Source organism: Sturnira hondurensis, unplaced genomic scaffold (assembly GCF_014824575.4).
Source record: "Sturnira hondurensis isolate 20B ecotype Veracruz unplaced genomic scaffold, ASM1482457v3 Scaffold0000396, whole genome shotgun sequence".
NCBI classification, from domain to species: Eukaryota; Metazoa; Chordata; class Mammalia; order Chiroptera; family Phyllostomidae; genus Sturnira; species Sturnira hondurensis.
The window spans coordinates 402085-422771 of record NW_028073027.1 but is presented as its reverse complement, the minus strand read 5'-3'; the positions used below and the strand labels follow the sequence as shown (position 1 = coordinate 422771).

The following is a 20687-nucleotide window of genomic DNA, read 5'->3' as shown; positions in this document are numbered from 1 at the left end:
AACATGTCATTCTTGCTATCTGTTTGCATCACTCATCAACATGCCTATTCAGCCATAGTCTCTGCCTGGTTTCCTGGGCACACAAAGGGGTTCGGCTACTTTCTGGGAGGACCATCCTGGTGAGTGGGTGACACAAGCAAATGGTGAAACATAGTAAATGCTGTACCAGACGTGTGGCCACAGCACAGTCAGAACTGAGTCTGCCTGGGGAGTGGTCAAACTCTTCCCAGAAATAATGACCCTGATGGACATGAAAGAATAAGGAAAAGGAGAGCATTTCAGGCAGGGAGAAAAGCTTCTGCAAACCTTCCAAGCTCTGATAGAATTTGGAATATTTGGGGAATTGCCAATAGATTAGTGTAAGGATAGGATAAGGATCTGTGTTTTAGAAAAATCCCTTGGAAGCTGAGTAAGGGATCACTGGAGGAAGACAAGGCTTGAAACAAAAATTCTTTTCCTTTCTCCTTCAAACACTTCTACCTTCTCCTGAATAAAACCACTGTACGACTCATCAATAGAGAGCAGGCACATAGAGGAGTTACCTTCTAGACTACAGAGTTACATTTTCTATGGTTTCTATTTAGTAATCTCTTACTGAGTATCTACTATGTGGTCAGTACGTGGAGGCTAAAAATGAGCATGGTTTCTTGACCTTTTTTCTTATTTCCACCTGTGCCTCCAGGAGCTTTTTAAAACATTGTCTTTCTAATCTCCCTAATATCTGCCCCTTCCCATGAAATTTTAATACAACAGATATGCTGTATGTATTATTTATATACTATATACCTATCTATGTTAATTCATAAAAAGAGTAAGACTTGCCCCCAACCAAGGACCAATTTTAACCACCTTTTGGGCAATATAATTGCCATGAGAATGCCTGGGGCAGAAAATAAAAGCAGATGGGAATTCAGGATGAATGGCCTCATCCTAAACCTTATTCTACAGCTCAGAATGGTAGAACTTCAAGTTAGTTATGCTCCCTTTTCTGGTCCATACTTCACTCTTTTGCAAATGAGCAGGATAAACAAGTGCATAGATAGAACTGACATCCTAGATCCAGGATGAGTAAGCCCAAGGACAAAGGTTCAGTAGCAAATAGAAGGACTTTGGTAGATGCCCCAACTGGGTGGCTCAGTTGGTTGGAGTGTCATTACATACCCCAAAAGGTGGCAAGTTTGATTCCTAGTCAGGGCACATAGCTAGGTTGCAGGTTCAATCCCCAGTCAAGGCACACACAAGAGGCAGCCCATCAATGTTTCTTTCTCACATTGATGTTTCTCTCTCTCTCTCTCTCTCTCTCAAATCAATAAACGTATTCTCAGGTGAGGATTAAAATAAACAAGCAAACAAGCAAATAAACCTCAACAGCACTAAGCCATGGCCAGGACCCCAGGACACTGACTCTCTGGTGCAGCAAATGCAGTGGGGACAGAGCAGAACCCCTGAGCTCAGGGGAACAGTTTAGTGGGGGCAAGGGAGTCCACAAACAAATATATCACGTAATGGCAAGTAGTGGTCAGCAGCATGAAGGGAAACAAAGCAAGGCCGGGGTGGGAGAGTGAGGGTGTGTGTGAAAGATCAAGGCAGGCTTTAAGCAGAAACCTAATGGAATTCTGAGCTGAGGGGAGAGGAGGACAAAAGCAGTCCAGACATCCCCCCACCAACCAATCCATCTCAAAATCTTCCCATCTTAGGTCCCCTCCCCACCACCACCAATGTCAGAGTATCTGATGAGAAAGCTTATCACACTCACTGCCTTTGAGTCTTGATTCTGCAAATTACTAGGTATGTGATTTCACAGAGCTTCAGTGAAGAAGCTCCATTTCCTATGTGAAATGGGGATAATGATTCCTGTTTTTGCTCACCTCTCGGGACCACTGGGAAACTATGCAGTAACAGACAAGAAAGGAGGGTCTGTGGCCATGGTGTGGTGTGTCACTTTGCGTGGGTGTGTTTCCCACAGTGGAGTGCAGTGACAACCTCTTTACCCAGAGAACTGGAGTCATCACCAGCCCTGACTTCCCCAACCCTTACCCTAAGAGCTCCGAATGCTTCTATGTGATTGGACTGGAGGAAGGTTTCATGATCAACCTGCAGTTTGAGGACATTTTTGACATTGAGGACCATCCAGAGGTGCCTTGCCCCTATGACTACATCAAGGTAAGCCTGAAATGGGACTCTGCCCTGGGAATGCTAGAAAATCTTGCTGGATTGGGAACATCGATATTCTTACCCTCCACCTTCTCCTAGGATAGGAGGCCAAGCAGCTCACTCCCCAAAGAGTAATTATTTAAAATAACATCTACCAGTTTAATCAGATCCAGTCTAGGGATCTTCCTTAATCCAAAAGTAGCTGCCTGGCCACCCACAAAATCCTTTGTACCATGTAACATAAGATCATCATGAAGTAACACCAGGGCTAAAGGTCATGGGGACCACCTCAGAATTCTGCCCACCATGCACAATTTCCAGGGGCTCTGCAGTAAGCTTTACCCAGGAACTTAAACTCTTAGGGCTTTACTTTTTCCACTCTCCCTACATTAAGGGTAACAAGATGAAAACATCACCCAGGATTGTAGAAGTCACTGAATGAGAGTTAAAGAGTTCTCATCCATAGAAATGGAAGGAAAAGAGTTAAAGACATAGGGAGGACCCAGGACTGGGAGTTGGGAAATCTGGATCAGCTAATAGTGCCTATTCCCTTTCCTCTGCCCCACTGTCTCTATCCTAGTGGAAACCCCATCATTTCCTGGTCAACTGTAAAGCTTCCTAGTTGGTTTTCTTCTGTTCTCCTATAGCCTCTAGGCTTATCTTTATGAAAGCTGCATTAGATCAAGATTGCTCTTAGAAGTAAACATAAACTCCTCAGCACACGGTGGCACTCGCCTGCCTTTCAATCTCACACGTGCCACGGCACTCCCTCTGCTCCAACCACACTGGCTTTCTTCCTGTTCTTAACACTTTCCAAGATATTTCCCTCCTTTGGCCTTGACATTCGCGTAGGCTGTTTTTTCTGCCTGGAAAGAATTCTCCCCTCCTCCTCCAATGACAAGCTCTTACTCATCCTACATGTCTCAAATCCAATGTCACCTCCTCAAGGAGGCCTTCCCTGGCCACCTATTTCAAGTTATTATTTATCATATAAATGATGAATTATATAGATGACATAGATTTTACTACATAAATTAAAAACATATAGCATATATTTATTGTCAGGCTCCTCAAACTAGACTACATGTTCTTTGAGAGCAGAGACCTTTTCTATCCTGTGCACCTGGACAAGATTCTGTACCGTTCTGAGTCATAATATGTTCATCTTTGAGCAGAGGGATTATCAGCTTACCTTGTCCACTGTCAGGGCCATTGTCCACTGTAAATGGAGAGTGGATGTAGAACAATCTAGTAATGCCCACTAGAAACTAGAATCTTTTTCTTTAATGAAAATTTTCTTTTTAGTCCTGACTGGTGTGGCTCGGTGGACTGAGTGCTGGCCTGTGAACCGAAGGGTCACCGGGTTGACTCCCAGTCAGGACACAAGCCTGGGTTGCAGGCCACATCACCGATGTGGGGCAGGCAAGAGGCAACTACACAGTGATGCTTCTCGCCCTCTCTTTTACCCTCCCTTCCCTCTCTAAAAATAAATAAAATCTTTGAAAAAGAAAAGAAAAAAGAAAATTTTCTTTCTGTGGAACTACTTGACTTCTTTCTGGAAAGAGGTAAGTTGTTTTTAAAAAGACAAATAGAACACGTTCTGGAAGGCTCACACGAAGGCTTCCAGAAAGCCCCAGGTGCAGTGTAGAAGGGGTTCCTGCATCAGCCACTGCTGCTCTGTTCTGACCCTCTTTTTATCTCTCCTGCCTCTTGCAGATTAAAGCTGGTCCCAAAGTTTTGGGACCCTTCTGTGGAGAGAAAGCCCCAGAACCCATCAATACCCAGACCCACAACATCATGATCCTGTTCCGCAGTGACAACTCGGGCGAGAACCGGGGCTGGAAGCTCTCGTACAAGGCGACAGGTAACTTGGTCATCGTGCTCAGCCCTCATGGAGCAGAGGCTGAGGGGTAGGGGGTGCAGGCCTGGGACTCCCCTGAGCTTGAGGCAGGACTCCCAGTTCCGCCACCAAGCACACCAAGGCACATGCTCTCCTCTGACTCTGTTGCTCATCTATAAAATGAGGTTAAGGACAGCAATGATGATGCGTTTGGACTTGCTGTTTCTCAGAATCACATGGGGATTTTTTAAAAAAAACTTGGTTTTTGAATTGCACCTGCTCATACTGTGACTCATGGGTCCTGGAGAGGACCCTGCCTAAGTCTGAGGCAGGAATGTGGGCGCGGGCCTGCAGCTCAACATGTTCTATTATGGCAGTTCACCTCCTGTGCTTCCCAGACCGGCAAAGCCCACAGCCCCCAATACCCCAAGACAGCCAGTCCCTGCCCAAATGCTGATAGAGCCATTTGACCCAAAGGGTGCGCAATAACTTAAAAAAGAAGAGGTGGGACTTCAGTGACAAGACCACAACTGGGCATGACTAATTCAATTCATAAACTCCAATATCCTGGCCTGGCCTGCATTATCAAATTCAGTGCTCAAAAGTGAGGAGAATATTAACAAAAGAGAGTTTGTCCAGGAAAAAATGTCAGGTGTCGCCCCAGGCCTAGGAATCCTATCTGATTTAGCCTTTGAAGAGAGGACTCAGAGGCATATGCTCACAGTTTATCACTGGGAAATGGTCTTGGGAAGAAAGAGCCATCAGAGTCCTCCTGAGTTCTCCAAGAGGGCAAACTACACCTGATGAGTCAAAAATGAAATGGTATAGATTTCAGTTGAATATCAAACTCCTCTTACTTTAATCAGAGGAATCCAGTATAAAAGGTACAGGTTTGGGAGGTACTGAGCTCCCTGTCACTATACAAATGCAAATATGTTTAACATCTACTTTGAGAGATTTATTTTTAAAGAACAAGACAAGAGTTGCACTCCAATGACCTTGAATATGCTATCCAACCCTGAGTTTTGATGAAATCTTCTGGCCAACCGCCTCATTTTACAAATGAGGAAACAGAGGTCCAAGTGGAAAAGTGACCCACTCAAGGTTCCAATAAGATTTTTTGATGGCTTGTTAGGTCCGGATCCCCAATGCCCAGTTCCGTGTGTGGTTTTTTCACTTTCATCACACCTAGTAGTCTTGGGACTGGCTTCTCCTTGCTGGACTTTTGCTTGTTTTCTCACATGCTGCCCTTCCATTGCTGCCCACCAGGGAAGGAGTGCCCAGAGCTACAGCCTCCTGTCCATGGGAAAGTCGAGCCCTTGCAAGCCAAGTACTTCTTCAAAGACCAGGTGCTCATCAGCTGTGACGCAGGCTACAAAGTCCTGAAGGTACAGGGTCCTGCCTGGGGAGTGGGAGCCACCAGGCCAGGGAAATTCTCCAGAGCCTCTCAGACCACATGGGCTTCTGGAGCTTGCAATGGTTTCACTATAGTGTTTTCTAGCTTCCCCATAAATCTCCAAAATGTTCCAGAAATTCCAGTCTTCTGAAAATTTAGAGCATGTGTTAGAGGCTCTCACTTCTGGAAGTGGTGTGAAGTCTTTTGTCAGGGCATGGGCTGGTTTGAATTTCAAACAATCTAGATCTGCTCAGCCCTGCCTTCAGGACAAACAACCTTAACAAATTTGAGGCTTGCTGAGGAAAATGGGGATGGAAACCAGAGATTTTAGAAGTGGCAGAGAGGCACTGCTCACTCCCCCACCCGATGAAACAGTGGTTCTCCTAGGAATCACCTGCTTAATTTAAAAAACAGAGCCACCTCCCAGGCCCACCTGAGCTCAATGAAACCAGAATCTCTGGGATGGTACCAGTGATTGGTGTTTCTGTATGTTGCCTAGGTGAGTCTGACATGAACCAAGCTAGAGGACCACTGCTCTCAAAGTGGGGTCCCCACTACAGCATCACCTCACTTGTTAAAAATGTAAAGGCCGGGTCCCCGGGCCAGACTCAGTGAATCCAAAACTGGTGGGGCAGGGCCCAGCAACCTGTGCAAAAGCCCTCAGGGATGCTGCTTGCTCAGGTGTGGGAACCGCTGCTCTGAAACAGTAGTCAAAGGGTATAGGCTGTCCAAACCCCTTCCCACAGCCAGCCCTTGACTCTCTCCAGGGTAGGAATATGAAATAAAACTCAGCATCTTTTCCTTATTGTCAAGCTTGCCCCTTGGAGGCTTTGGGTTGGAAAATCTCAGTTTAGGACACCCAGGTTTTTGGTTTGAGCTGGTTTTACTGGGAAACCGCCAGCAACCCCACCTCTCCTCCTTCTCCCCACACCTTCTTCATGTTTCTTCCTAGGATAATGTGGAAATGGACACATTCCAGATTGAGTGTCTGAAGGATGGCACATGGAGTAACAAGATTCCCACGTGTAAAAGTAAGAAAACAAAACTGATTGGTTAAAAAGACCATGAGATTCCCCAGCACTGGTGGGATTCGAGCAGAGACCACAAGGGGAGACAGCTTGACAGGTGCACTTTAAGAGAAAGGGGCCAGGGATTCAACAAACACATGAGAGTTGGACAGAAAAGGCTATTAATGTTCCTTTTAGCAATAAGGCATTAGGAGTCCAAAAGAAACTTCTTGTGGGTCCCAACGTACTTTCTAAATACTAATTTTCCCTCCGCCTGCAGATAGGTTGCCAAACTAGCTAAACAAATAGCATGTCTCCAGGTTTGAATCTAGCTCTCGCAACAGCTAATTCAGGAAACTATTTAGCCCCCATGCCTACAGCCAAGTGACCTTGCCAGTCTTTAGATGGCCATCAGCCATAGCCACTAAGTCTTCTGAGACAGCTTGTGCTTTAGGGCTGTGGTGTCAGCATAGTGGGCATGTGTGAGGCAGGGGACACAGTTTGGCATGGCTCCTGGGGCTCCTGGAGTTCTTGCATTGTCTCTGATCCCAATACACCCTGTGACCATGGATGACAAGATCCTTCTTAATGGTAAAATAAAAGAGTTTAAACTAGCTTTAATATTCTAGAATATATCCTGGAGATTCTAACATAATGTAGCCCATATCAGTCACCTAGTGAGTCTTGTGAAAATACAAATTTTTAGCCACGATCTCTTCTTCCCCTCCCCAGGTGATTTTGATGCAAGACTTGTAAGGACCACAGTTTTAGAAAGCTCATCTATGGCAAGAGTACTAAGAGAAGGCACAGGGACAGAAAGGGAGAGAGGGAGAAAGGGAAGAAGGATTTGCTTTAGAATGAACAGGTGAGAAGTTAAGAATTAGGACAGGTCCTGCCCACCCCTCATTCATGACTTCATGTAAAATTTGGAGTGATGTCCTTGTCCCCTTATCTCCTCAGTGGCTCATATTCATTGAGCTGGCACATCCACTCCCACTGCCCTACGGGGACACTGTCAGGGTGGGGCTCCCCTGAGACAAATCCCAGGCATAATTATGGAACAGAGCAGGTTTGTTTTTAAGTTTCCTTTTTCGATATGATGATGTGGATGGAGTCAGAGACCAGTGTGGGCAAGGGGGGGGGGGGTCATTTTATGGTTTCAACAAAATGTTCATAAGAACATTTACCAGATGCCTGTGCCAAGATCCAGAGGGAAATCATATGGGAAAGACAAGGTTCAGACATGGAGGAACTCAAATGCCAACAGACACATCTGCCACCTCCTCCAGCACGTGGCTCACATGTAGCGCTGTGCCTGAGTTCTACCCAAGCAAGAGGGTGTTCAGAGGGGAAGGTAAAGGAAGATGTGGGATGTAGAGGGCAGAACGTAGTTTTGGAGTCAGAAAGTTCTAGATCCAAATATAGACTCAAAGAGTTGAGGGTCTCTAGGCAATGTACTCCCACTCTTTTGGATTTGGTTTTCTACATTCTTGATTATTCTGAAGACTGTGTTAATGTGCATATCATTACTGAAGAGTGCCAGTAATAAGTAAAAATTCAATAAAAGCTTATTTTCCCCACCCAACTTCCTCATTAGGAAGTGTTTTGGTTTCTCTCATTCATGCTTTTGGAAAATAGGAAACTTTAATGACAATTTCCTCCCCTGATGGAGCACTTTTTATCGCAACAGAAGTGTTGATAGAATAAGGCACTACTATATTCAGTGGTACTCTTTTATGTGACTTTTGTTAGTATACAAAAGAGCCTGTCATTCTGTACCAAAGAAAAGAATATTTTCCCCCCTAATGTGGCCTGGTTCTCCCAGCACAGCCTGGATTATGACTATGAGAATCCCTATTTAGACAAACCTGGCAGCTCTGCTCATTCACTGAGTTGGTATTTATTGAATATCTCTCTGTACCAGGCATGTGTCAAGACCTAGGGGAAATGCAAAGATGAGCAAGACTCAGAAGTTGTGAGTCCATAGGGATTGAGGGGAAAGGGGTTGGGAACATACGGGAAGTGTGTGTGCTGGGCGGAAACCGGTACCAGAAAAGGAAGTAGAAATTACTGGTGGTTGTCCTGGCCCTGCCACCACCTTGCTGCAGTGACCCCAGACAAGCCCCGCTCCGCTCTGAATGCCATCTGTTAAATGAGGGTTGGGACCAGATGAATCCAAAGCTTGCTCCAGCAGTAGAATGTTATAATCCTCCTGAGCCAGCATTTACAGCTGTGCAAATTCTCTGGATGGCAGAAATTCCACAATACCAAACTGTCCTTCACACTGGCTGTGCCTAAACTGTGCATTCTCAATCAATCCTGGTGGAGTGATTTCTGTATTTCCTGCATGAACGGCTTCTGCTTTGCTTGCTAATTTTTCTCTTTCTCTTCTTTCTCTCTCTCCCTTCCTCTGCCTGCTTTCTTTCTCTGGACCCACTGATCCCTCTTTGATCTTCATCATGGTGGCAGATACCGAAATGGATGTGGAGAGCAAGTCAGAGCAAGTGACCAAGTGAATGACTGGACCCCTACACAATGCAGAAATCCAGGAATGGACCACTCACAAGACCCCTGGGGTCCCAGAGCTACTCCACCCCTCCCCACCCACCAACACTCCATTCCCCATTGCAGTGTGGATTAGAAAGGATGCTAAATAAGGCATCCTAGTCTCAAGCAGTTGAAACTCCTGCGTGTGTATAAGAATAATCCCTTTTGAGGTTTCACCCATTATTCAAATATTACTCTAGAACATAGTGAAAAGACAATAGGAGATTGTTTTTAGCATCTGTAAATGGACTGTATTCTTCCCAAAGGAAAAATGACTTTGGTCTTAGAGGCACAATATTTAATACTATACAATCACATGGCCTTAGATTGACCAGGTCAAAGTGGGCCCTGGTTTGTACAATCCACTCTGGACTCTAAATTTAAATGGGCCAGAATGCCTGTGACTTTATGATTTTACTATTTTTACCTGTTGCTACTTTCTTAACATAAGTAGGTGGAACTAGGAATAATTCATGTAGCCTAGATTTTTAGGGAGTCTAGATATATTCTTATGCCTAAAAATGTCCCTTCCACCTATACAAAACACAAGGCTGAGAGTCCTCCACCAGGGGTTCTTTCTTCTGGGGCTTATACATTTTGCATTTCTAAAAATTCACTGACTGAAGTTTTTCAAAAGATAGGCATCATACTTGAAAGTAGCAGTCCTCAGCTCAGGTGCCATGAGACACCCCTGGTCATAAGTCGTGACAAGGGCTGTAGGTGGCAGCCAGCATGCTGGAAATCTCTGCTTCAGCCTGAACAAAATCTGGATACACACATCAGAGAAGCCTTGCATTGCATGGTGACTACTAGTCAATTTGGTAATGAAATGACCTCTGGAGGAGGGCAGAATCCTGCAAGGGTGGTCAAGGAACAGCCCAGAGACTGAGGAGCCAGTGTACGGCAGGAGTGCCCCTAAGACAGGGCATGGGATAGCACTAAATACAAGTGCCAGGTGAATCAGTATTTTTAAGCCCACAAGGCATAACAAATATTGTACTCAATGTGCTACAGGGAATTATAATTTAGGCAGAAGGTTTGACATAGACCCAAATAACTGTAATACTGGCGACATAAGGTGCATCCATCAGAGAGAGGTTAATAAATAAAGAGCTCTGCAAAGAGAAATCTGGAAGCAGCCCTGATTAGAAGAATGAGAAAAGGTTTTCAACAAAAAGCAATCTGTAAGGCTTGGCGAGTGGCCAGAGCATGGACACACAGAATTTCCCATGTGGGGAAAACAGCAGGCGAGAGAGGTACAGGAAGGGTCTGTGATGCCGGAGCATCCACTCACCAAGGGGAAGGACGGAGATGAGGCTGGGTGGGAGAGTGGGCCATCCCTGAGTTGATCCAACAGCAGTGATCCTTTAGGAAGCCCCCAAATTGTGGCAAAGAGTGCTCAAGGTGGCAGGTCAAGAAACATGTGTCTGAAAGAAAATAAAGGGCGAGAAAAAGTGATAATGGAGACAGGCAGAGGGTGGTGCATCCCATCCCAGAGAATAATGAGAAAGGGAGGCCAAGAGAATGGGAAGGGACACTTGGATTCCAGAGTGTGGAAGTGGCCAGAGGAGGCTTTAGAGAAAAGGATGAAACTCTTCCTCAAGCCAAGAAGGTAGTAGACTAGCTAAGAAAGCAGAGTCTGGATATGGCATCTCTGATGGTGCCAGGCCTCTCAAAAGGGAAGTTGTTGCCAGGCCACAGAAAGACATGGACATTTGCCTGCCACATAGCCTTGGGGAGACGGTTACCCCTTCCCTGTTCACTCTACCCAAGCTGAAGTGACCTCCGTTTTCCACTATGTTCCCCTCCTCTATACAGTTACAGGACCAGCTTTAACAGTAGGCAATGTTACTTTTCTGAAGTGATGTGAAAGCAGAGCAGACCCTGTACCCAGAAAATTTCTCCCCACCAGTGCTGGCCATGTCACATAGCCTGACCATCTTGCCATGTCTAGGACCAACCCTGGAATTTCTTCCCCTGGAATTAGGTATCAGGTCTTGAGGCTACCTTAGGCAAAATGAACTGATAGAACAAAGTTAAGATAGAGAAGACTAATACCAACATCCAGGCACCAATCAATGGCATTTCCTAAAAAGGGAAGAAAAATCTGATTTGAGACTCAGCAGGAAAATACATTTAAAACCGTTGATAGCTTTCTCTTTTTTTTTTATTATTCTTGTACATTTACTCTTTCCTATGAATTTTATTTTATTTTTTAAAGATTTTATTTATTTATTTACCTTTAGAGGGGAAGGAGAGAGGGAGAGAAACATCAATGTATGGTTGCTTTTTGTGCATCCCCTGCTGGGAGTTGGCCTGCAGGGAACTGGCCCGCAACCCAGTCATGTGCCCTGACTGGGAATTGAACCTTGATCCTCTGGTTCGCTGGCCTGTGCTCAATCCACTGAGCTACACCAGCCAGGGCTTAAAACCGTTGATAGCTTTCAATAACAAATACAATCACTTCTTGCTGTCCTACTGCTGACCTTCACAAGCTCTCCTCGCAGACTAGAAGAGTGTGTCTACACTGGGTGATGGAGACAAGTGGGAATAATTTGTCCAGAGAGTGTGGAGGCCAGGACAAAACACTGCCCAGTTCTCCTGGCTTTTGCTTTCCTACATCCGCTCCTAGCCTTCGCCAACTGCCTCATCCTGGAGGGCATTGAAGTTAGCTACATTTTAAGTTGGACAACTCTGTTCAATCAAACAGTTGAATCTGGAGTGCTAAAGTTAAAAGTCATAATATCTAAATATAGTATTTCAGGAGTAAATTGCCCACTCTCTGCTTTCCAAAATGAGCAGGTAAAATTCAGCAAGAGGGCAACTCTGGAAATACTAACAGGGCCTTGGAATGCAGTCTTCTGAGATTATCAGATTACAACCGATGTCTATCATTATCCAGATAATATGATTATAGGCAGTTTCAACTAGAAAATAGATAATTAAGAATGGCCAGTTTGGTTTATTCAAAAACCACTGAGTATAATGTCTAGTTCCCTGACCATACATGCTATACGACCTTAGACGAGTCAAGTCTACTCTGAACTCATCTCTAAAGTAAAGATGATATTCTAGATTACCTGTGTTAATGTTTCTTGGCAACTATGAAGTTCTGTGATCCCTCTATGATTCTTCAACTTTGATAGGGGTTGTTAGACCCAAGATAAGGATTTCCTTGGAATTGAACACCCCACCTTAATGGAGAAACACCACCCTCATGAAGAAACACTGACAAGTTGGGTCCTCAGCCTCTGACCTGGCTCCTGGCAGACTTGTACTGGACTCTATCAGTGCTAGAAATTTCCCCGAGACATGGCTGGATGAGCCATCTCCCCCAAGATCACCTCTGAGGAGCAGGCATCTGTAGTCTCATCCTACAGCCAGGCCCAATGACCAAACACCAACAACTGGAGAAAAGAAGCAACTGAAGACTAAGAGCTGGTTTGCCCTGACGCTGCCTCCTGAATTCTGTGTCTACAGAGAGCCAGCACGGTGGTACTGTGGGGGTTTTCTTTCTGTCAGTTTTTTTTTTTTTTTTTTTTGGCTAAACTTCAATGTGAGCACATTAGTGGCTATTACTCAGCATGTGGTTGGATCTGGAAGAACTGAATATTCTTTGGTTCTTGTCAGCCAGAAGTTTTTGGCTAAGCAGAAGAGACGAAGAGGATTGCATAATAGACCTGGAAGTCAAGGAAAGGGTCCTGGGGGGGTGGGGAGAAGATGGGGCTGCTTAAACCTCAGCCGACCTGCCCTTGCCCTGAAATTGACATCAGGCCAGGTGAGTTGATCACACGGTAGATGGAAAAGACCCTCAAAGCAAGGCCACTGGTGATTGCACAGGTTGTGCCCTCCACAATCCCTAAAGCATCATTCTCATGGACTATAACATGGCTTACTGAAGTTGTGTGGAGGGCACAACTTATACACCTGTAGCCCCTACCAGATAGCCCCAGGAAGAAGAGCAAAGGGTAATTGAAGGATCTCACTCTCTTCTCCCTCAGTTGCCGACTGTGGAGCCCCTGCAGAGCTGGAACATGGACTGGTCACCTTCTCTACAAGAAACAACCTCACCACATACAAATCTGAGATCAGATACTCCTGCCAACAGCCCTACTATAAGATGTACCACAATATCACAGGTGAGCCCTGCATGCTAAACCAGCTCCTCCCCACCCCACCTTACACTTTCTGGGCCGTAGGGTTAGGTTGAGGCTGAAACAGCGAATCAGCTGGCCACAGTTTGGGAGGAATGGGAAGGAAAAAACACTTGGAGACATGCCTTGCCTCTCTCTGGCTCAAGCCGGCACCACAAGAGTGTGGCCATATGCCAACCCTATATCCACATATACATACCCACAACCTGCCACAAAGAAAGAACCCTCAGGGAGATGGGAAGGCTGATCAGTTCTGCCTCTGCCATAGACTAGCACTAAGAAAATCCTCCCAATTTCTCAAAGCCTCCAAGTCCTCACTTGAAAAAGGGAGCAGTGACATAGCTCACAGAACTACTTTAACACTCAAATGAGATGGTAGACATGAGTGTGATTCATTACAGAGTTTGTTAAGTGGAGAAGGAAGGGAAGGGCGTGTATTCCACAGAGCACTGTGTGAACACAGGCCTGAGTGACTAATGATGAGAAGTGCCTGCCAGAGGCTGAGCAGGGTTGGAGGGGATGGAGCAGCCCCCAGACAGGCCAGGCGGGAAGCAGTTTGCACAGAGCCTTGCACAGGCCATGCTGAAATGTGTGGGATTTGTTTCTGAGGGCAGTGGGGAGCTATTGGTGATACTGAGCAGAAGAACATGGTCAGAATCTCCTTTTAGAAAGAACCTTCAGGTTGCAGACTGGCTCAGAGGGAATGGCATTAGAAAGACATTTTGGAAGACTTGCAATGATCCACAATAGGGGAATTAGGAAAACAGGCCCATTTTTCATGTACTTTAAATCAATCATTTCTCCCTTTACCTCAATTTTTCTTTACTCTCCCAGGTATATATACCTGTTCTGCCCAAGGAGTCTGGATAAATGAAGTACTTGGAAGAAACCAGCCCACCTGCCTGCCAGGTACCTCACCCTCAAGTCCCCTGCCTCAAGGTCTCCTATTGGAGGCCTTTGGGCCTCAGGTGCTCTGGCTGTTAGTGTAGCAGGGGAGTAAAGGGCATGATGCTTTGATTGATTTTAAGCTACCTTCTGAGGGTCAAAGGTCAGAGAAGCCCATCCTCACACCTCAAACCAACCAGCTTCTACAGTCACCTTTTCTATCAGGCTAGGAGACTTTCTGTCTCCTCTCTCTGCAGTTCCACTCCCTGCACACCAACTTTTCATCCCACACAGTTTGCGTGTGTCAGAAAAATTGAGAAAATAGGCACCCCATTCTCAAGCACTCACTGTGCTATAGAGGAAACAAATAACATCAGGTAACAACTATGGACAGAGTAAGTTCATTCAAAGATCAATGCATTCAACTCACTAACTACTGCCTCCTTATAGTTTACCTACTGACTCACTTTAAAATGAAAGAAGACTTTTGGTAACAAAGAATATCACCATGCATATGGATTGAGGGGATATTTTGTAGATAGTGGCATTAGCATTAAAAGTATGGATGATTTGCATCACAATCATGGTACACAAATGTATATATTGAAATCAACGTATTAGAAAATTCTAGTTCTAAATGCGCACTGTAGGGTTAAACAAATAACCCCCCAAAATTGAATTTAATATTCACAACACAGAAATATATGCTTTAAAAAAAGCAAGAATAGCAGTAATTGAAAGACAAAACCATTCAAGACAGTGTGAAGAGCAGTACTGACTCTGTCTGCTCATTTGCTTCTATAAGGAGCTTCACAGTGTGGTTAAGTGTTGGGTAGCACTGGTATTTCACTGAATTTGAGTGTTAGGTAGAATGATATAATGTTATTCTTTGACTGCTATGTTTTAGTACCCCTCAATAACACTCAGTAGGATTCTAGACGTTAAAATGGAAAGGCTATGGAGTCATCTACCATTACCCTTAAGAACTGAAGAAAGTGTTGGCATTTGGAAATCCATTTTGGCCATCACAGGAGCTATGAGACCCCAGAGAAAGAGGAGGTCATGGCATGCACCTGCCTGGAAGCGGAGGGGTGAGGACTGGTTAGGAAGACTTCACTTAGGAGGGCTTTATGCTTAAGAAAGAATTCTTGAGGTAGTAAAACAGGAGAAAGGTCAACTTACCCACAGTCTACTGATCCCCATCATCTCACTGAGGCTTAGCCAGAAAGATACCCAAGGTTTTACCATTGGTCAAGCCTCAGAGAAAATGGGGAATGGTGGAACTGTGACAAACTGGAGGGGCAAATCTCTATTTTGCTAAAATTCCATAGGGGCCAAATAAAACAGCGCTGCAGGTAGATTGCCTCCTGGGCAGCCAGGCTGCAACCTCTGAAAGGGGAAGAGGCACTGAGCTGGGAGTCAGGGGCCTGGGTCCTAGTCCCGATGCTGTTATTTCCTAATTGTGACCTTTGGTAAGTATTACCACCTCTCTGGGGCCAGGATTCCATACCCCAGAAGGGAGGGAACAGAAACAGGTGATCCATGACATTCTATAACTTTCAGTGGTCATTATCCTCTATATTTATACAAAACATCTTAGATATAGTGAGTCATAAAACTATTTTGACACTTGGTGTTGGGCAAACCATGTTGTATCATTGTACCAGGCCGGAGATTTATAAATTCCCTCCTCCTAAAACACTGAGATTGAACCCAGAGAGAAGGCAAAGTGGAGAAAACCATTGTATTGGTCATCATAATATGTACCTTTCCAAGAACACTGTTAAGCAAATAGTATTTGTCCCTTATTTTACAGATGAGAAAACTAAGAGTAATTAAGGTATGATTTATGCAAGGATACCTGAAGAAAGTCAGGGGCAGACCCAGAAGGCAAGCCCAAGACTTTTGATGTCAACACAAGCAACCCCGAGCCATTCTTGATTCTGGTTATATTTTATGACATCCTCATGAATCCCAAATTTTAGATTATCAAATTTTTGTTTTAAAAGTCCTCCCTCAGCACCTCCAGTCTCCTAGAACCCAAGTTTGACTTCAGCACAGAAGCTATAGTATGTCAAGAAGATTCTTTTCTCCCAGGAAAGACAGCATGTAGAATGATGTCAGCCTAAAAGAATAGCCGCATGTCAACGAGCTCTCTCAAAATCTTGTTTCATTATTCAACCTTTCAAAAGTATGACAGCACATCCAAAAAATCAGTTTTTGTAGAGGAAATGAAGCTACAGTCATAAGTGACTGTAGTGCCCACAGGATGGACCACTTCTGAATATGAGGTGCTGTTCTAGAGAAAAAAGGGAAGAGGTGACCACTGCTAGAGACAGGCCTGGCTCTACTTCTGGCTTAGCCACTAATGACTTTGAATATGTCACTTACTTTCTCTCAACTGTGGTTTCTCCATCTGTAAATTAGCTATTCTCCATGTTTCCCCAACTCTGACATTCTGCGACCTGGGTTATGCCATTGGCATCTTAGTTGAAAAAAGGCACCATTCAGCACTGGCTTTGTTATGATCATGGACTAAGCCACAGGCATGTCTTTCACCAGATGAGGGCCTTTTGGCACTAGATGAGTCGTTCTGTGAGCTAATCACAGACCTGCCTTGAGCTGTCAACCTGTAGGCTGCTGCTTATATTTGGGAGTCTGGCCTTCAACGGTGAAAGGCCACACCGCAGAGAGTTAGCAAAGGCCATCTTACATCTGGTCTGGGGTGAACACAAGGTACCTCAGGATTATATAAGACACATTTGGCATCAGGAAGAAGAACATCTGAAAAGCATTAAGTTTATGAAAGCCTGACCTACCAAAGTTGCCAAGAATACTCAAATGCTTTTTGGTCTTTAAAGGATTGTTGACAGTTTGCAGGGCCAAGAAGTGTAGCCTGAACATTTGAACCAAGAGGAGGCCAATGTTTACACCAGGTTTACCTCCCAGCCCTAAGAACCAGGCTGGGAAGGGCCCATGTAAACTCATTCTTAGCCAGCAGGGTCTGATGTTGAAGGCCCTCTGTTCAGGAGCCAAAGGTGTTTGGCTGCAGGAGGCTGGTGGTGCATGTGCATGCTCGGGGTACAACTCAGTGGAACGAAGTTTGATCAGACCTTTCTTCTTCCCCTGAAGGTACTACAGGGTTCCTGGGTGCAATGATGTGTGGCTCAGAACAGGGCCCATGCATCATTGCTTGTAGATTATGCCACCTTTCCTTATCCTTAGATGCCCTGGGCATCACTCACAGCATGTGTACTTTGTGCTAGAGAAGAAAAGGTTAGAGGGGCCTGCCATATAATCTTCACATGTAATGAGGCATTGTAGGATGTAGGCCAGTACATCAATCTTAGAATCTAGTTAGACCCTTACCACCTATCTTAATAGCCACGTGCCCTTGGGCTAGTCACTTAACCTCTGTAGAGTTTTACTTACCTATAAAATGAGGGTGGCCAGGGCAAATGAACTAAAAATGAAGGGAATTTGAAAGGTCCACAGCAATCATCAACTGGCTCATTTAGCAAGTCAAAAATTAAAATCTAGAGAGGGCAATTTACTTACCCAGAGTCACACAAGACATAGGAGAGAAAAGCCAGGTCGAGGCCTCTGGAGTCTTGGCTCCCAGTCCAGTGTTTGTTGCAACCTGCTAAATAGTCTTTTAGTTTCCTTTTATCTCTCAAAGCCTATGACCTACAGTTTTCAGAAGTTTTCTGAGTGCCCACAGGATGGGCCACTTCTGAATATGAGATGCCATTCTAGAGAAAAAAGGGAAGAGGTGACCACTGCTAGAGACAGGCCTGGCTCAAAGTCTAGGCCAGAAATGATCCTGACTAGAAATGGTTCATGGTGGTGACAGTCCATGCATGAAGTGGTCAGACCCATAGATGGTCCTGGCTACAGAAGGGCCGGACTACAGGCTGGCCAGACTAGGAAGACTTAGGTCAAACATGACCCCACACAGAGTTTTCCCAAGCTAGTGTGGCCTCATAATGTAGATAGAATAGGGTTCTGTGGTGGCATAATCTACAGTGGGTGAGATGTGAATTTCTCTTAGTGGCTCTCTTCACATGGCTGACCTAACCAGCCTCTGTCTCTTGTCCCCACCCCCTCCTTCTCCTTACAGTGTGTGGTCAGCCCTCCCGCTCCCTACCGAACCTGGTCAAGCGGATCATCGGGGGCCGGAATGCCGAGCCTGGCCTCTTCCCATGGCAGGCTCTGATAGTAGTGGAGGACACCTCAAGGGTACCAAATGACAAGTGGTTTGGGAGTGGGGCCCTGCTCTCTGAGTCCTGGATCCTCACAGCAGCCCATGTGCTGCGCTCCCAGCGCAGAGACAACACAGTGACACCAGTCTCCAAGGAGCACATCACTGTCTACCTGGGCCTACACGACATGCGGGACAAATCGGGTGCTGTGAACAGCTCGGCTGCCCGAGTGGTACTCCACCCAGACTTCAACATCCAGAACTACAACCACGACATAGCTCTGGTACAGCTGCAGGAACCTGTGCCACTGGGACCCCACATCATGCCCATCTGCCTGCCACGGCCCGAGCCCGCAGGCCCAGTGCCCCACATGCTAGGCCTAGTGGCAGGCTGGGGTATCTCCAATCCTAATGTGACAGTGGATGAGATCATCAGCAGTGGCACTCGGACCTTGTCAGATGTCCTGCAGTATGTCAAGTTACCTGTGGTACCACATGCCGAATGCAAAACCAGCTACGAGTCCCGCTTGGGCAACTACAGCGTCACTGAGAATATGTTCTGTGCTGGCTACTATGAGGGCGGCAAGGATACATGCCTTGGAGATAGCGGTGGGGCCTTCGTCATCCTTGATGACTTGAGCCAGACCTGGGTGGCCCAAGGCCTGGTGTCCTGGGGGGGCCCTGAAGAATGTGGCAGCAAGCAGGTCTATGGGGTCTACACGAAGGTCTCCAACTATGTGAACTGGGTGTGGGAGCAGATGGACTCTCCACAAGGTCTGGGGGAGCTCCAGGTGGAGCGGTGATCTGACTGATCTCCTCAGGGCCTGCCTGCCCTGCCCCAGCCTGAGCGAGGCTGACCACACATTTCCGAAGGCACACTCCATGTTACTCCCCAGACCAAACGGAATAGAACCTGCTGCTCCCATCTCCCTGAGACAGCCCCAGGACTCTGAGAGGCAGCCGAGTGGTATAGGGAAAGTTTCGACACAGGAGACCTGGGTCCATGGCCCTGGGCAAGTCCCTTCCCCTCTCTATGCCTCACTGTCCTCAGCACCACAAGGGAGCTGGATGTCTGGGCCAGTCCCAGGACTCCTTCCTCTCAGGACTGCTTTAACCCAGTGGCCTCATTCACTCCTATGCACTTATCAAACCCACTGTTGGCCTAGCTGGGCCCAATGGTTAGAAAATGTTTCCTCATGTCGAACTGAACTCTGAGCCCATATATTTGTCGTCCGGGCACAGACAAGTCTGATTCCTCCTCTAGAAGAAAGCCATTCAGTTCTGGGAAGATGGAGATCATACCCCGAGGCTCCTCTCTCCCAGGGTAACCCTTGCAGCACTCTTAGCCCTGAGGTTTCTCTCCCAAAAGCTTTCTGCAGTCCAAACCTCAGCCTGAATCTTCCTTGTTCAAGGGATTTCAAAGGACAAAGAGAAAGTTTGGGTAACATAGGAGGAGAATAGCAGTTGGAGGCTCCCCAACCCTTTTAAATTCCTTTCAGCAGCTCAGCTCAAATGTCATTCGGGAGCGTATGTCATTCTAAAATACCAGCTGGCAGCAGCGGGGTATCCATACCTGCTGCTCCAGACAAGCGTGAAGCAACCTTCCAGCCTGGAAATGCATCATCTGAAAAGCCCGCCTGAGCCCCAGCCCCAGGCATGGAGATTCATCTGGACTGCTTGGAAAAAGAGAAGGCCCCTGCTGTGCCCTGCTGTGTGCTTCTGGGCAGGAAAATAGAAGAAGGGTGGGCTAAGGACATGAGGAGTGACTTATCCCCCCAAGGCTGCCCAGTGTACCTGGAGTCTGAGCTCTTCAAAGAATCCACCCAGTATGGATATTCAGAGGGATGCACTCCTCTGGCTTCCAGGATCTTTATAAAGGGCAGCAGAGACTTGCCCGTGGAAGGCAGTGAGAAGAGACAGAGAGCCAAGAGTCCTGAGCTCTAGCCCCAGCTCTGCCTCCAACCAGCTATATAACTTTTGACAAATCACTTTCCCTTTTGGAAAGAGAAGGGCCCCTTTGGGGGCCTCAGTTTCCCCATCTGTAAAAGGAAAGGATTAGATCTCCTTCAGGGACCTTCTAGCTCCATGACTCAGGGCTGCCAATCACCAAAAGCCTCTGCTTGGCCCTCACAAGGACGATGGTCCTCCTGGGACTTTCCACCAGAGAAAAGCAGCCAGAGAAGCTCCCGAGAGAAATGTCAAGAGAACAGTTGGGGAGTGTCCACTTTTCTAACAGGGTCATGAAACCACACTCCTTTGTCTATGAGCAGTGCATGTACAGGATGCTATATATTGTATATTTTATATCACAAGCTCACTATTCTGTAAGGTGCCTCTACACTCCATTTCTCCTGTCAGGGGTCTAAAGTGGAAATAAAAGCTCTGTGGATAATCAACAGCCTTTATTTGGGGGTTTGGTTATTGTTAGCGTTTATTTGTTTTGACTTTGTAAAAAGAAACTTGCCTCTCATAAAAGCCAAAACCCCTCACATTACTGAGAAAG

The 20687-nt window shown here is 46.1% G+C and overlaps 1 protein-coding gene across 4 annotated transcripts in view; it reads left to right on the top strand.

The window, feature by feature from the left end:
- The window catches only part of MASP1 (MBL associated serine protease 1), a 61312-nt gene that overhangs the window by 27251 nt on the left and 13374 nt on the right, over window positions 1–20687 (top strand). For 2 of the 4 annotated variants that reach the window (XM_037037067.1, XM_037037127.1), the window contains 7 exons: window positions 1967–2163; window positions 3871–4018; window positions 5264–5382; window positions 6343–6421; window positions 12946–13083; window positions 13933–14007; window positions 18104–20582. In XM_037037067.1, coding sequence (XP_036892962.1) covers window positions 1967–2163; window positions 3871–4018; window positions 5264–5382; window positions 6343–6421; window positions 12946–13083; window positions 13933–14007; window positions 18104–18987 — 1640 coding nt within the window. In that variant the 3' untranslated portion in view covers window positions 18988–20582. Of the gene's footprint in view, window positions 1–1966; window positions 2164–3870; window positions 4019–5263; window positions 5383–6342; window positions 6422–8866; window positions 11086–12945; window positions 13084–13932; window positions 14008–18103; window positions 20583–20687 lie in introns of those variants that run through there. The other 2 variants (XM_037037205.1, XM_037037263.1) reach the window with 2 other exon arrangements.